Source organism: Leptonotus elevatus, chromosome 4, assembly GCF_054856555.1.
Source record: "Leptonotus elevatus isolate MCC_2025b chromosome 4, RoL_Lele_1.0, whole genome shotgun sequence".
NCBI classification, from domain to species: Eukaryota; Metazoa; Chordata; class Actinopteri; order Syngnathiformes; family Syngnathidae; genus Leptonotus; species Leptonotus elevatus.
Window position 1 is genome coordinate 13,307,108 of NC_141242.1, and position 12,892 is coordinate 13,319,999.

The 12,892-nt window shown below is 38.2% G+C and overlaps 1 protein-coding gene across 1 annotated transcript in view; it reads left to right on the forward strand.

The window, feature by feature from the left end:
- The window catches only part of sema3d (sema domain, immunoglobulin domain (Ig), short basic domain, secreted, (semaphorin) 3D), a 42,398-nt gene extending 34,263 nt beyond the window's left edge, over positions 1-8,135 (forward strand). Inside the window, exons 15-18 of the mRNA XM_086073325.1 lie at positions 2,260-2,417; positions 3,446-3,510; positions 3,609-3,748; positions 6,067-8,135. Of these exons, the coding sequence (XP_085929451.1) occupies positions 2,260-2,417; positions 3,446-3,510; positions 3,609-3,748; positions 6,067-6,486 (783 nt within the window). The 3' untranslated portion in view covers positions 6,487-8,135. The remainder of the gene's footprint in view (positions 1-2,259; positions 2,418-3,445; positions 3,511-3,608; positions 3,749-6,066) is intronic.
- Positions 8,136-12,892: the final 4,757 nt, after the last annotated feature.

The window sequence follows — 12,892 nt, forward strand, 5'->3', positions numbered from 1 at the left end:
GAAGGTGATGCAAGTTAATGAGGGAAAAATCTTGCTGGAAAATTTTTTTTTTCGTGTCAGTAAGTAAAACAAACCCCAGAAGGAGAAAACAAAAGATATTTCTGTGATTTGGTTTTTATATGAGCAAAGGGGGGAAAATGTTCTAATTGAAATTTATTGATTTTTTAAAATTATTATTATTGTGTTATTATTTATGTTTTCTTATCATGTGTGAGGCATCTCACAAAATAATAATAAAAATAGTTAAGATCTATACTTTCTCTGGATTTGATTTGACTCTGATAATTAAAATAAACATAGTGCTTAAATATAGGGAACATGTCCTTAAATAAGGATTAATTTAAAATAGATTTTACCTAAAATGGGACCTAAATAAAAGTTTTTAAAAAACTAACACTTCTTCAAGATTCACTGCAAATGTAATGGACTTCAAAGTTAAATACAACTGAAATGTACTGAAGCAGTGATTCATTCATGTCCCACACATTGAGTATCACTGATGTTAAACGAAAGGTCAAGTGACAGTTTTTCTACCTTTTCAGTTCAAACCCAAAGCAAGAACCTAATCGGTAGCTGAGGGTCAAAGGCTGTTTAGGATCATGTTTCTTGTCAGCCTACTGGTGACGTTGCCATTTTTCATCAGCGGTTGCTTTGCGGGTGCAACACAAGTTGGTTTATTTGTTTTTTCATGCCCCACCGGACCCATTCGGTCCTGTTTAATCTCCGACTGTAAAAGCGCCTTCAGCTCTTCATCACGCTCGTTCTACTTCCTCTCCACTCTCACCGGGAGTTTCCAGCTCTCTCGGCCGCCTCGCGCCTCATTATCTCAAAGGTCAGCCGTGTCACCAGACACTTCAACCCTAATCAAAGCCTCCATTAATCTCTAGCTGTGTTTTGACCTGCGCGTGTCTGAGGGGGTGGAAGTTCAGGGGGTTGAAATTTCGTTGAGGAATCTCTTTACCTTGGGACAAGTTTGAGCAGATAGTATTCAACATCAATAACTTTGAAGTGTTCAGTAGGGATAATGGCAATATTATAATATTACAATATTAAAATTGTCACAATATCGTCATGTCACATACCCAGAACATATTAACTCATTCACTCCCAGCCATTTTCACTGAAGCAATCCCCTTTGCTCCCGGCAAATGAGGTAAAAGCAGCAGATCTGTTAAACGGGCCATGTTGTTTTTTCATGTGTGCAGTTCAAGCACCCTCTGGTGGTTAGTTTTTTTAAATTTATTTGTTACTTTTTGTAATTAGTGCAGTTAAATTTTAATTAGGCATGTTTTGGCCATCTCCATTCAAGACCCATGCTAATCGCCAGATGAAACGGAACTCAACAGGTTCAGCAAAAAATAAAATAAAATAAATGTTATCGTGTGACAGCTCTAATATATATATATATATATATATATATATATATATATATATATATATATATATATATATATATATATTACAGCTCTAATATATATATATATATATATATATTAGAGCTGTCGCACGATAAACATTTTAATCACTTCATCCACGGCTCATCCTCCTCTTTTTCTAATCAGTTAACTTCTTGCATAATTTAAAATGGAAAAAAAATGCCCCCAATATTTTGACATGAACAAATATTCTAAATGTGATACATAAACATGTATTAAATAATACATTTAAAAAAATTGTGATTAATCAGTTAACGCTTTAACTTTGACGGTACTAATATATATATATATATATATATATATATATATATATATATATATATATATATATATATATATAAGTAATATTTTATGACATATTTAGAGATTCTGAGGAGTATTTCACGTCTGCGGTGCATGTTGCAAGAAAAAAAAAAACTAAACACTAAGCTGTATAAACGGCACCTCAGAAGACTTTATAGACCTTTTCACCATGGGTGGCAAAATATCACAATATCCACACTGTCTCCTTCTTGCTGATTTCATTATGTTATGGCAGCCCAATTCTTCCTTGACAATCACACCATGTTTTTGTGGTTCAATATACGTAATACAGTGCAATATATAGTATCCTAAAACCTAAACCTTTAAACATAACATTTTGTCACGTACCATTATGAATCAGTGGCATTCAATCATTTTCTGCCATCAGGGAGCAACCTTGCGGCCTATTGTTTACAACAATTCAGAATAAAACAAAAAAAGTGGGACAGTGTTGATTTTTCCCGCTACCGCAATGTAAACGTGAAGGTGTGAAATGTGTGCGTTGTGTTTCACCGTGTAGCAACAGCTGTATGTCGGCTCCAGCGAGGGATTGGCTCAGCTCTCACTCAGCAGATGTCACCTGTACGGCCAAGCCTGCGCCGAGTGCTGCCTGGCCCGAGACCCCCACTGCGCCTGGGATGGACATACGTGCTCCAGATATGTCCCTGCAGCCAAGAGGTGAGGAGCCCATATACTGTAGGGATATTTGTCCTTGTTACTGGACTGGTCGCCAATTAGTGGTAGGGTGCATATTGTCACTGATTGGCATATGTGAATTTCTTACCGGATCCTCTGTTATTCGCTGAGAAAGTCACCCTTTTGTTGTTTTTGTGCTCAAGCCAAAGCCATATAAAAGACTGCATTGGAATTACAAACAAATTTGTGTAGGCATCAATTACACACAGATTTTTGCTATTTGCTTTTCTTGATCTCATTAATGCTCCTTTTGCAGAACAGATAATTGTGGGCTGTAAAAAAAAAAATCAGCTTAAAGTTCAATTAGCAGGTCAGAGTGGCATGTCATTGGCCAGCGGGGATACTGTTATGTTTGTTTTGTTTCCCTTTGCTGAAAAAACAAGGTTCTTTGAAAGCTGATCCTTACAGCATCAGCGCGAGTGTGAGTGTCTGCAGATATATGGTGACAAAGCATGACGGGGGGGGGGTTGAAGGGGCAGAGGACAGGTCAACGAAGAAAACAATAAAGAATTGGTTCTCATTCACAGTCATCGCTGATAAATTTTCGAGTTTAGTGGTAGGCCGACCTTGATTTACGATTGAAATTCATTCCGTGACCAAGCTGCTAACTCAAGTTTCTTGCATGTCAAACCATTTTTTTTTCTCCATTGAAATGAATTAAAACACCATTAATCCATTCCAGAACCTGAAAAAGCACTCACCTTTTCAACAAGGAGAAACAGGGTTTCATTGTAAAATGAAGCTACAAAAATGAGAATTTAAAGAAAGGTTATTTTAAAAAGTATAATTAAGTCAAAAGAAAGTCAGATCAGTAGCTTTGACTTCACCTCCAATTGGCGATTTCTCATATCTACTCTTTGCAGTGCTTTGATTTTGTTTAGTTTACCTGCTTGACATGTTCAACGAACGGCTAAAAGTGCTTCAACAAATCTGGTTACCACATCCACTCAAACGTTCCAGTGGATTAATTGAGATCTTTTTTGAAGGATTTTTTTGTTCCTTTTCCCTAGGAGAGCCAGGAGACAGGACATCAAGCATGGAGACCCCGCCAGCCAGTGTTGGGATACAGAGGACCGTATGTAGATTAGTCAAACTGTCATTTCTTCATTTGGATGTGATTTCGTGAAATTGTAGTAGAACTCAACATAGCTTTCGGATTGTGTTTTCTTTCAGGTCTTGGCGTGGGACGGGTGGAGGAGCAAGTTCTCTTCGGCGTGCAGAGCAACTCGACATTCCTCGAGTGCGTCCCCAAGTCTCAGCAGGCCCAGATCCGCTGGTTCGTTCGCAGGACTGGATCGGAACACAGAGAGCAGGTCAGTCTCAAGTTCAAACATTTTACTAGAAGAGGTCTCCAATTACACCGTAAAACTTCACTAAATTGTATCTGACTTATTGGAGGTCAGAGTCGTGAATGCCAACACAAATCACATTAGAGCGGATCCTACGGGACGATTAAAGCAGCACTTAGACTCGGGACACCAAGCATTTCTCATACAGAAGAACGGAAAACTCCCAGTGGGTTCACTGTGTCGTTAAATGTAATAAAGGGAGAAACCTACGAGTTCCTTAAATTGAGTCGTCATTGATTTTCACGAGTGTCTTGGGCTTTGGAAGTGTCGAGCCACAAGGACAGAAGAACATCAGCAGTTTATCACACTAGGATAAGAACTTATTTGTACAAATTGCTTTGTCATTCACTGGCCATTATCCTCTCAGTATCAAACTAAATGGTCACCCATCCATTCGGAACTTTGGAGGAGATTTGCGAGCAGGTATGTTTAAGGTGGTTAAGGTTCAGGGTCACAAGGAAAATGTGATGCTTAAAAAAAGAGCAAAGAAAAAATATCCTGTTAAAGCTTGCATTAAAGTTCATATTGACAAAGATTGTTTATTATCAGTAAAGCCTTAGCTTGACGATCCAATCAATCAATTCCTAGTGTCCACAACTTAGTTGATGAAAATGAAACTCCCCCCCAAAAAAAAAGAAGACAAAAAAATGAAACTCCAGATACTGACCTTGGTTTTGGTTCAGTTTACTTACAAATTAAATCAACGGCACAAAAAACAATCAATCTAAACTATTAACCTAAAACCAAATGTAGGAACTGCAAAAATTATGACAACCAAAACCAGATTTTGGCTAATTTTGCCTCATAGCCCGTTTCACTCAGAAGTTAGCACCTTGGAATTTGGTAGGCATCTCTATAATGAGCAGACCCACAAAAAAAAGTCTCAAGAAGTAGGGCTGTGTAATTAATCAAAATGCAATTACAATTTCAATTATTACACTTCACAAGTGCAAAATCTGCATAATCGTGCAAACAAACTTTTCCTTTTGTCTGATTGACACTGAATATGAACCATGTAAATAAAGTAGAATTTACACTGCAGGTCCGAGTACCCAATTCTGCTGATATGTACGGTTTGCACTGATTACATTTCAGCTTACTGATGACGAGGCACTGTCTTGTCAGTCATTTGGAATTGGTTCTGGTTTCCATTTATGCCGCCATTACACATATCATAATTGTGCCACGAAAGAGTGAAATTTTGAATTGTGTTACTTGAACTATGCAGTGAAAATCGAGCTCAAGACAAATGAGTCTCAAATTCCCCAAAATTGTGTCTGTTTTTTACCCTTGGAAGAAATAGTTTGGACACACCAGGCGTCCATTAGATGCTAACTCCAGTTTAGATGTTCTGTTTACTATACTTCCTCCTCCACATGTTGCACAACTTCCCACCATGTTTTCCCTTATCCTTGTTTGCCTCCTGATGCCTTGCGGCAGAACCACACCAATCAAGTCCCCCTCGTCGTAAAAAACCCCGCCACTAACGGCGTGAGTGGAAGCGATTTGTCTGCGCTTACGGCTTTATTCATGTGAGCGGTCACCTCTCGAGAATGTTGGCCCGTTAAAATAATTAGCAACACGGAAAACACGGATGCTGTCAGGTATTTGCGTTTAGGTGAAACAAAGTCATTGGATACATATTGTGGATTTGACTTCTTTATTTCCGTGTTATGGAATGTTTTTTAAACAAGCAATGAAAAATGTGTTCACATGGGATCCTTGTCACCAGACAGCAATATATGTTGTTATGAAGATGTCTCTACAGGCTTGTTGACATGATGGAAAATATTGTGGGAGGAAAACAAAACTAAACAAAAAAAAAATCCATGTATCCATTGGATGGATATTACCACAACTGTGCACTTCTAATTAAATAATAAGATTTTTTTGGGGCACAAAATCGTTTTTGGTCAGCCATATTTACTTTCAACACACCAAAGCTGGAGAAGTTACTCTGAGGTATGCAACCGTTTTAAAAGAACAGAAAACCATTTTAAAATTAAAATAAATACATAAATATTCAAGGTCATTCAATTGATATCATTAACAGGAACACGGTGGAAAGTTGGTGGGAACTACTTTTTCTTTCACTATCAGAGACTTTGGTTTCTAAATCAGGAATTCACAAAATAAAGCACGCCCTCTAGTGGTACACCAAACATCATGGAATGGAATTCAATGGTGCACAATGCTAAAGCGCCTTAAACTGAAATAATCTCGTAACATTTCCATACCAATTTATCGCTAAGCTTAACCATTACATCGTGTTTTCCTCACAGGTCAGACCGGATGACCGTGTTATACAAACGGAACGAGGCCTCCTGATTCGCTCCCTGCACACGTCAGACGTCGGCGTGTACGAGTGTGAAGCTCAGGAGCACACGCACTTCGCGCATACGCTGCGCCGGCTCACACTGCAGCTGATCCCGCACGGCCAACTGGACCGAAAACCCAAGACCGGCGAGGACCCGATGACGGAGATACGGCATGGCCACCGTTACAAAGACTACCTGAGGCTCATGAGCTCGCCCGTGGGCTCCCTGGAAGAGTACTGCGACGCCCTCTGGCTCGAGAAGAGGCCATCAAAGGGCCGCGGCCGGGCCTTGGGAGTTGGCAAGTGGAAACATATGCAGGAAATGAAGAAGAGTAGGAACAGGAGGCACCATGGAGAGAAGGAAAGAGGGACTGACAAACTGTAGCGGACATTAGATGATGTCGAGGGCTGTAGAAATGGCAGAAAAGATCAGTCTACAGGCAAAAGATGGAAACATTCACAGTTGACTGCACATTTAGCAGGCATTTTTTTTGTACCCTATTTTTAAGGCTCTGGTGTAAAATGTCCCAAAAATACAGACCAATTTATTAAATGTAATTTAAACAAATGTTTGGAGTCACAGAAATGGTACGTAAGTTGGACAAACCTGCGAGCCAGTAATGATGGTCCTCAAAATTCCATTGAGATTAAATAACCCAAATTTGCACACATGTTGGAACAGTTATCATTTTAATAGCGAGGCAACTTTGTAGAAAACAGCATACATTTTGCTTTATCCTTCAAATGTGGTCAAAATTGTAGCAACATGTGGTGGAGAAACTTGAAAAAAGTGAAGGGATTTCTCGGTTTAGGACAAAATTCCGTTCTTGCTGCGGCGACAAATTCCAAAATCAAACTTTTGTCGTAATGTTGCAGTCAATCACTAATTTATGCCAACACAGTAGTGATGTCATATCAATAAATATTTGTCTGAAAAACAATTCCATAAAAAACAGTTAAGAATGCCAGTAAATGACCACAAATTCTTACTAATGTTCTATGTTTGGTATAGTTGGAAACAGAAGATGCCCTTTATTCATTTGACATGCCAGAAATACTAAGCAAAGTGTGTTGTCCCAAAGTTCTCTACCTTTCTTTCTTTCTTAGTGATTGTTTCAGCAATCAAACATAACATGCTATCACACAATTACAATAGCTGACGTCATCTTGTTCTCACATGATCACCTCTCTGCTGGTTGCAGGAGAGTAGTGCAAGTCAATTTTGTTTTAGGATCGTTCCATGCAAAATCCCAAAGTTCAAAGTTCAACGGGCCGTAACTCCAAAACCCCTGCTCCATTGGACCTCAAATTTCAGATTTAGTGTTATGAGACACTAACCAACAAGTACACCAAATTTCACAAAAATCAAAACCTGCTTGTTTAAAATGTTCAGATTTTTAGAGTGATTTGACATGGAAGCGCCATCAACATAGCAGATGACAATTTGTTTACTGATTGTTACGCCCATCCCTTCTTTGATCAGTGAGAGACTTTACACTACTGTCAAATTTGTGACCATGAGAAAACGGTTTCCTCTTGGAGATAACGATGCATTCATGTTGAATGATTGTAAATAATTGTATAACTTGTACAGGATATACAGGCGGATCTCAATACAGTGAACCTTCATTCATTTTTGTAGTTTAATTCAAAAAGTGAAATTCATGCAGCTTCATTAAACGTAATTTTCAGAAGATCAATCCCTTCCTAATATTTATGTGACAAATAACATAATTTTTTGAGATGATCGATTTGGGTTTCAATTGTCAGCTATAATCATCAAAATATAAAAAGATAATCCTGAAATATTTGTGTTTATATTGTGACTAGACAGTAAATGATTTGCACTTTTTGAATTGAAAATCACATTTCCACAGTATTCTAATTCATTGAGATGCACTTGTACAACATGTCCAGTGTAGTATAATTATGATAAACATGTAAGCTGTGATGTCAAGGGGCAGCCAATATTATATTTTTGTACTGTCAGACTTTTTTTTTTTTTTAAACTATTTAAATAAATGTCTTGCGTGCCAAAAACCTGAAAGTCTTTGTCGTCTGTAAACAAATGTAAGAGGTGTGCAGTTTCTAGAACACGGCTTGAGAATTGGTGGGTTGGCCTTTATCCAGGTGTCCCGATATAGCAAAGCAGGTCCCCGGACGCTGTACGTCGGGGATGATTCAGGACCAGCTGCTCTCTTGTTTACTCGAATAAGAAGAAAAAATAAGAAGAAAAAATAAGAAGAAAAAATAAGAAGAAAAAAGTTGCTGTGTATGTAAAAACATGTGATCATGCGGAGGCTTCCTGGAATGAAATGATAAGCATCTTCACGTGTTATAGTGTTACGCAAAGCTCAATAGTGTCACATTGTGTAGTTATTAGTGACACTTATTCGGATGATTAACACGTCAAGGCCTTTTAGTGTCTAAAAGGAGTCTTAAAATGTGGCTTTATGAAGAGCATTACAGTAATCCTCCACAGTGATTCTTCGCGTTTCCTTATGAATATTTTACACACTTCCTCTGTTGTCATTGTTTATTTATTGACGGGCCGCACAGAACAAACATATCCAGCAAAAACAGAAACCACTCCATGAAGACAATGTCCTCATTCTTTAGTCATTATTTTAGGGTTTCCTTGAAGAAAGCTGGTGCTCAGACAGAAGCAGCGGGAAAGGAAAGTGTGGCTAAGAAGCAGTAATTTGATGTGATAGCAATAATGAGCACATTGGGCTAGCTAGAGACCCCCACAGCGGGTTTGCAACGCACTTACATGGAGATAGAGGCAGGTTGCAAGCAGTTGAATTCCCTTCGATTAGCTTCGCGCTAGTACGCTAGATGGATGGAATGGAAATCCAATTCATTCGTTTTAACCTCAGAGTATTATTCATTCATTCATCCATCACATTTAGCTTATTTTAAACAGGTAAAAACTAAATTATGCGCAGTATAGAAGTTGATGAAAACACAATTGATGATGAAAAAAGTGAGCTACCTCACAAACAATTGTGCAGTGTCATAGTCTTTTTGGGTACAATGTTTACGTTTGCTGTTGTGTGGTTACTGCTAGCCTGAAATGGCCACCATCACCGCTTTTATGTTGCATTGTGGTACATGGCGGCCATTTTAGGCAAAGAACAAATATACCTAAAGGATGGATGTCAAGGCCTTGCTAGTCGAAGGGCTAGCTTATCCAAGCAGCTAAACATTCATAAACCGTTTTCAGTTTGTAGGTTGTGTCGATGCACCGCCTAGTGGTTACAAACTGAAAACAATAAACATAACAATGGAGCCAATGATGTTTATGTGGAGGGGGGGAAGCACAATGTTCTTAGCCTTCCGCCGCCACACCAAGACTACTAAAGTTAGTGTAGTGTGTGAATTTCAATTTTTAAAAAAAAAAATCATAACCAAAACACTCAGAAATAAGGCTGTTCATAAACTGAGGTTCTAATGTAATCATAATTCGCTTACCGTACTTTATGATTTTTTTTTCCCTCGGAGGGCCGTATACAAAAGAATTAGAGGTGGCAACAGCCAATTGGACTAGCTTCTACTTCAATTCTACTTTAATGTGTTAAACCAATCATTCAACCACCATTAATGTGATTTTGTTTACATACCAGACCATGACAAAGAGCAGATAGTGGAGCAAACCATTTATGATTCTGAAACGGATTCATTTTCCTTCATAAGGGTGTTTACAAAGATAAATTGTTACTATTTTAGATGTGGCACAAAATTGAAGTTTTCCCCAATCCATACATACAGTTTGAATATCTATACATTTGATGCCAGAAACCAGATGCTAAAAACAGCATGTCAGCAGGTATGAAAACGGAATTGAGACGTCAACACAGGGTATTTACAGCTGTGCCAATGTACATGTTTGTCAAGCAGTGACTGTGAACCTCTTGCTCGGGGTGGAGGGAGTCAGAATTGCATCGTAGCTGTCACGCATGGCCGATATTGATGGTAGCCCGAGGGTAGCGGTAGACAAGAGGTATGTCCATGTAGGCTCCAAACAGTTGTTTTCCCGACAAGTAATGACCACCTATTCCTGATTTACTCACATATGTGACCACCCCCTTGTTCAGCATTTGTGACAGGAAGAATATAGTATATAGGAGATCCTACACCAGGTATGTCTATGTCTATATGCAGGCTATATCGCTTATGACTTTGGGTGGCATAGGGACAACAAGCATATAAGCATGTTCAAGACAAGCCGGGTAAAAGATGTCAAGATGAGGCCTGACCATTTTAAATGCTCTTATTGTAGTAATTAAAATTCATAATGTTTGTAAATGTTGAGTCCATGAAGAGCGTACAGTAGAAGGCTAACCAGATGACCTCTATCCCGCTAGCGCAACTCCAATTTGCCTTGCAAACAAAAAAATCCACAACAAAGCCAAGTCATCTTATTGTCCAAGTGTGGGGAAACCTTCCGCTGATTTCATAATGGCCCTTTATGCTCCGGGGCAGCACAGTGCGGCGCAATGATGAAAGACATTGAACCCAATTGGAGAGGTGACAGTGGAGTGAAATCAGATTGAAAGCAGCAAGAGATTTTGGCAGTATTGTACAGTAAATGACATGGAGAAAATGGAGTTCCAGTATCCTGAGCTCTGGGGCACAAGAAAAAAAAATTATCACCGGGAAAGCTGGGACTCATTAAGGGTAAATAACAGCGATGGATGGAGAGCTTCACTACTTTGAATGCACCATGTTAGTTGAAGGTATTTTATGGAGAGAAATTTGTGTCTTTATTTTCAATCATACATAAAAGGAAAAAGCAATTAAAAAATATATATTTTAAACAAAAAGGGGATTTGCAACCTCAAATAAATCTTAATCAAACAAAAAAGGGATTTTAAATCAAAAAAAATATTTGCAAAAAAAAAATGCAAGCAAAATTTATGTTTTTTTGCAACTCCTGACTTTTGGTTGCAAATCAGTTTTTTGGTTGTGAATCAGTTTTTTGGTTGCAAATCTTTTTCTTTTCTGTCTTGTGTGGGCGGGGTCCTCCGCTCAACCGATGATAGAAGCCTTTTTATTGGTCAGCTAGGAATGGGGGTGTGACAATGACCGTCTGACTCATTCTTTAGGCGCTTCCAGCATCGAGGCAAATATTGCTATTTTTTTTCACTTTTCTGTTTTAGTTATATCTTATATTTATCTAAAAGCAACCCTTGATCTATCGTTTATCCGGTGCTTTGGTCTAACCATTAAACTTAGCGTAATCACTCACTCAGCATTGCTTAGCCATGCTAGCTAGCTAGCTCTGATAGTCTGATACCTTACTCATTCGTGAAGCTGTGTTGTTGGCAAGTCGAAACGCTACAAATACACGGCTCACTGGGATGGCTGTTAGTATTAAGTTTTGTTGTTGTTTTTTTACTCATAAAAGAAGCCTTTGCATTCGCTTCACATACAATTTGTCTTTATAACACTATGGAGAATCAAGGTAATTCAGTTTAGTTCAGTTTGCAACCAAAAGTCAGGAGTTGCAAACAAAACCTAAAAACTTGCTTGCAAAAGTAAAACAAATAATTAAAAAAAAAATCCATTAATTTTGCTTGCAATTGTTTTTTTTGTTATATGTATACTTCAGCACAAGCCAACCCAAAGCTCGGGTTGTTTCCATACACTGACCTCACATACAGTAGTCCAATCATACAATCAGTTCGGACTTTTGTTTGAAAACAGCCTGCGGTTACATTTTGTCTAGCCAAGTATACATTCTTGGCATTTCACTGGATACACACATTGATATATTATCCCATCATGTTACTATACGCATAGAAGAAGTGTTGGTCTGACTTAAACTTGAGACGGTTCTTATTAGATGGTGAATGTATGCTGGATTAACTGCGAAAAACAGTTATTTGACATTCTACTCTTTCAATAATCTTAGAGTCTTTTTGTTGATGGATGGGCTTAAGAAGAGCTTGGAGTGAGCCTCAAACCTATGCACTTCGTCTGCTTATATAGTGTCAATTTCCCGTTTCCCCCTACCCTGAGATTTTAACATAAAGAGAAGATTAAAATGTTCTGTTTCACTTTAAAAAGTGAAAGTTTGATAAACCATTAATTGTGCAATTTCTAGTGGTGCAATCCAGGATTGGTTGGAAAAAACAAAAAACAAACATTCAATACCATTCAGACATGTCAATCATTCAGACATTTCAATCTGAAACATACTCATAACATGCCGCCTACGCTAAGGCTAACTTCAAAATAAAGTTTACCAAATAACACTGTACATTGATGGCAATGCAAAATAGCCTTAGTAAGTTAGTAGACTTCTACTTTGAAGGTGGCCCACGTCGTGGTGTGATGGCTAGCTTGAATTCCATTGTAGACATTTAGGATTTCTTTATCGTAGTTTTGATTGACATTAAAGTTGCGACCAACATCAACACAACGCTATCCCAAACTCATATTCATTCGCAAATTTAGGATGCTAAGAAACAACTAATTAACTACGCTGTCATTGTATGTTAAAGCAGGAGTCTTCGACGTAAGTGGCTAGCAGCTAGCTGTTAGCATTACCAACGAGTGCCTGGCAGGTTGCTGTAAATGCGTTAGCAGCTCCATATTTAAAGGAAGGGAATGTGCCTTAAATTGCAATTTGAGGTATTTTCCTTATTAAAAAAAGAAAAGAAAAAAAGATGAATAGAACTTTGTCTTCATTTATTTTATAAACCACTTCTGCCCATTAAAAAGAAAAACATTCAACTCAAAATGTCAAACATAGCCATTTAGATTCTAGGAACACAACTTTAAGC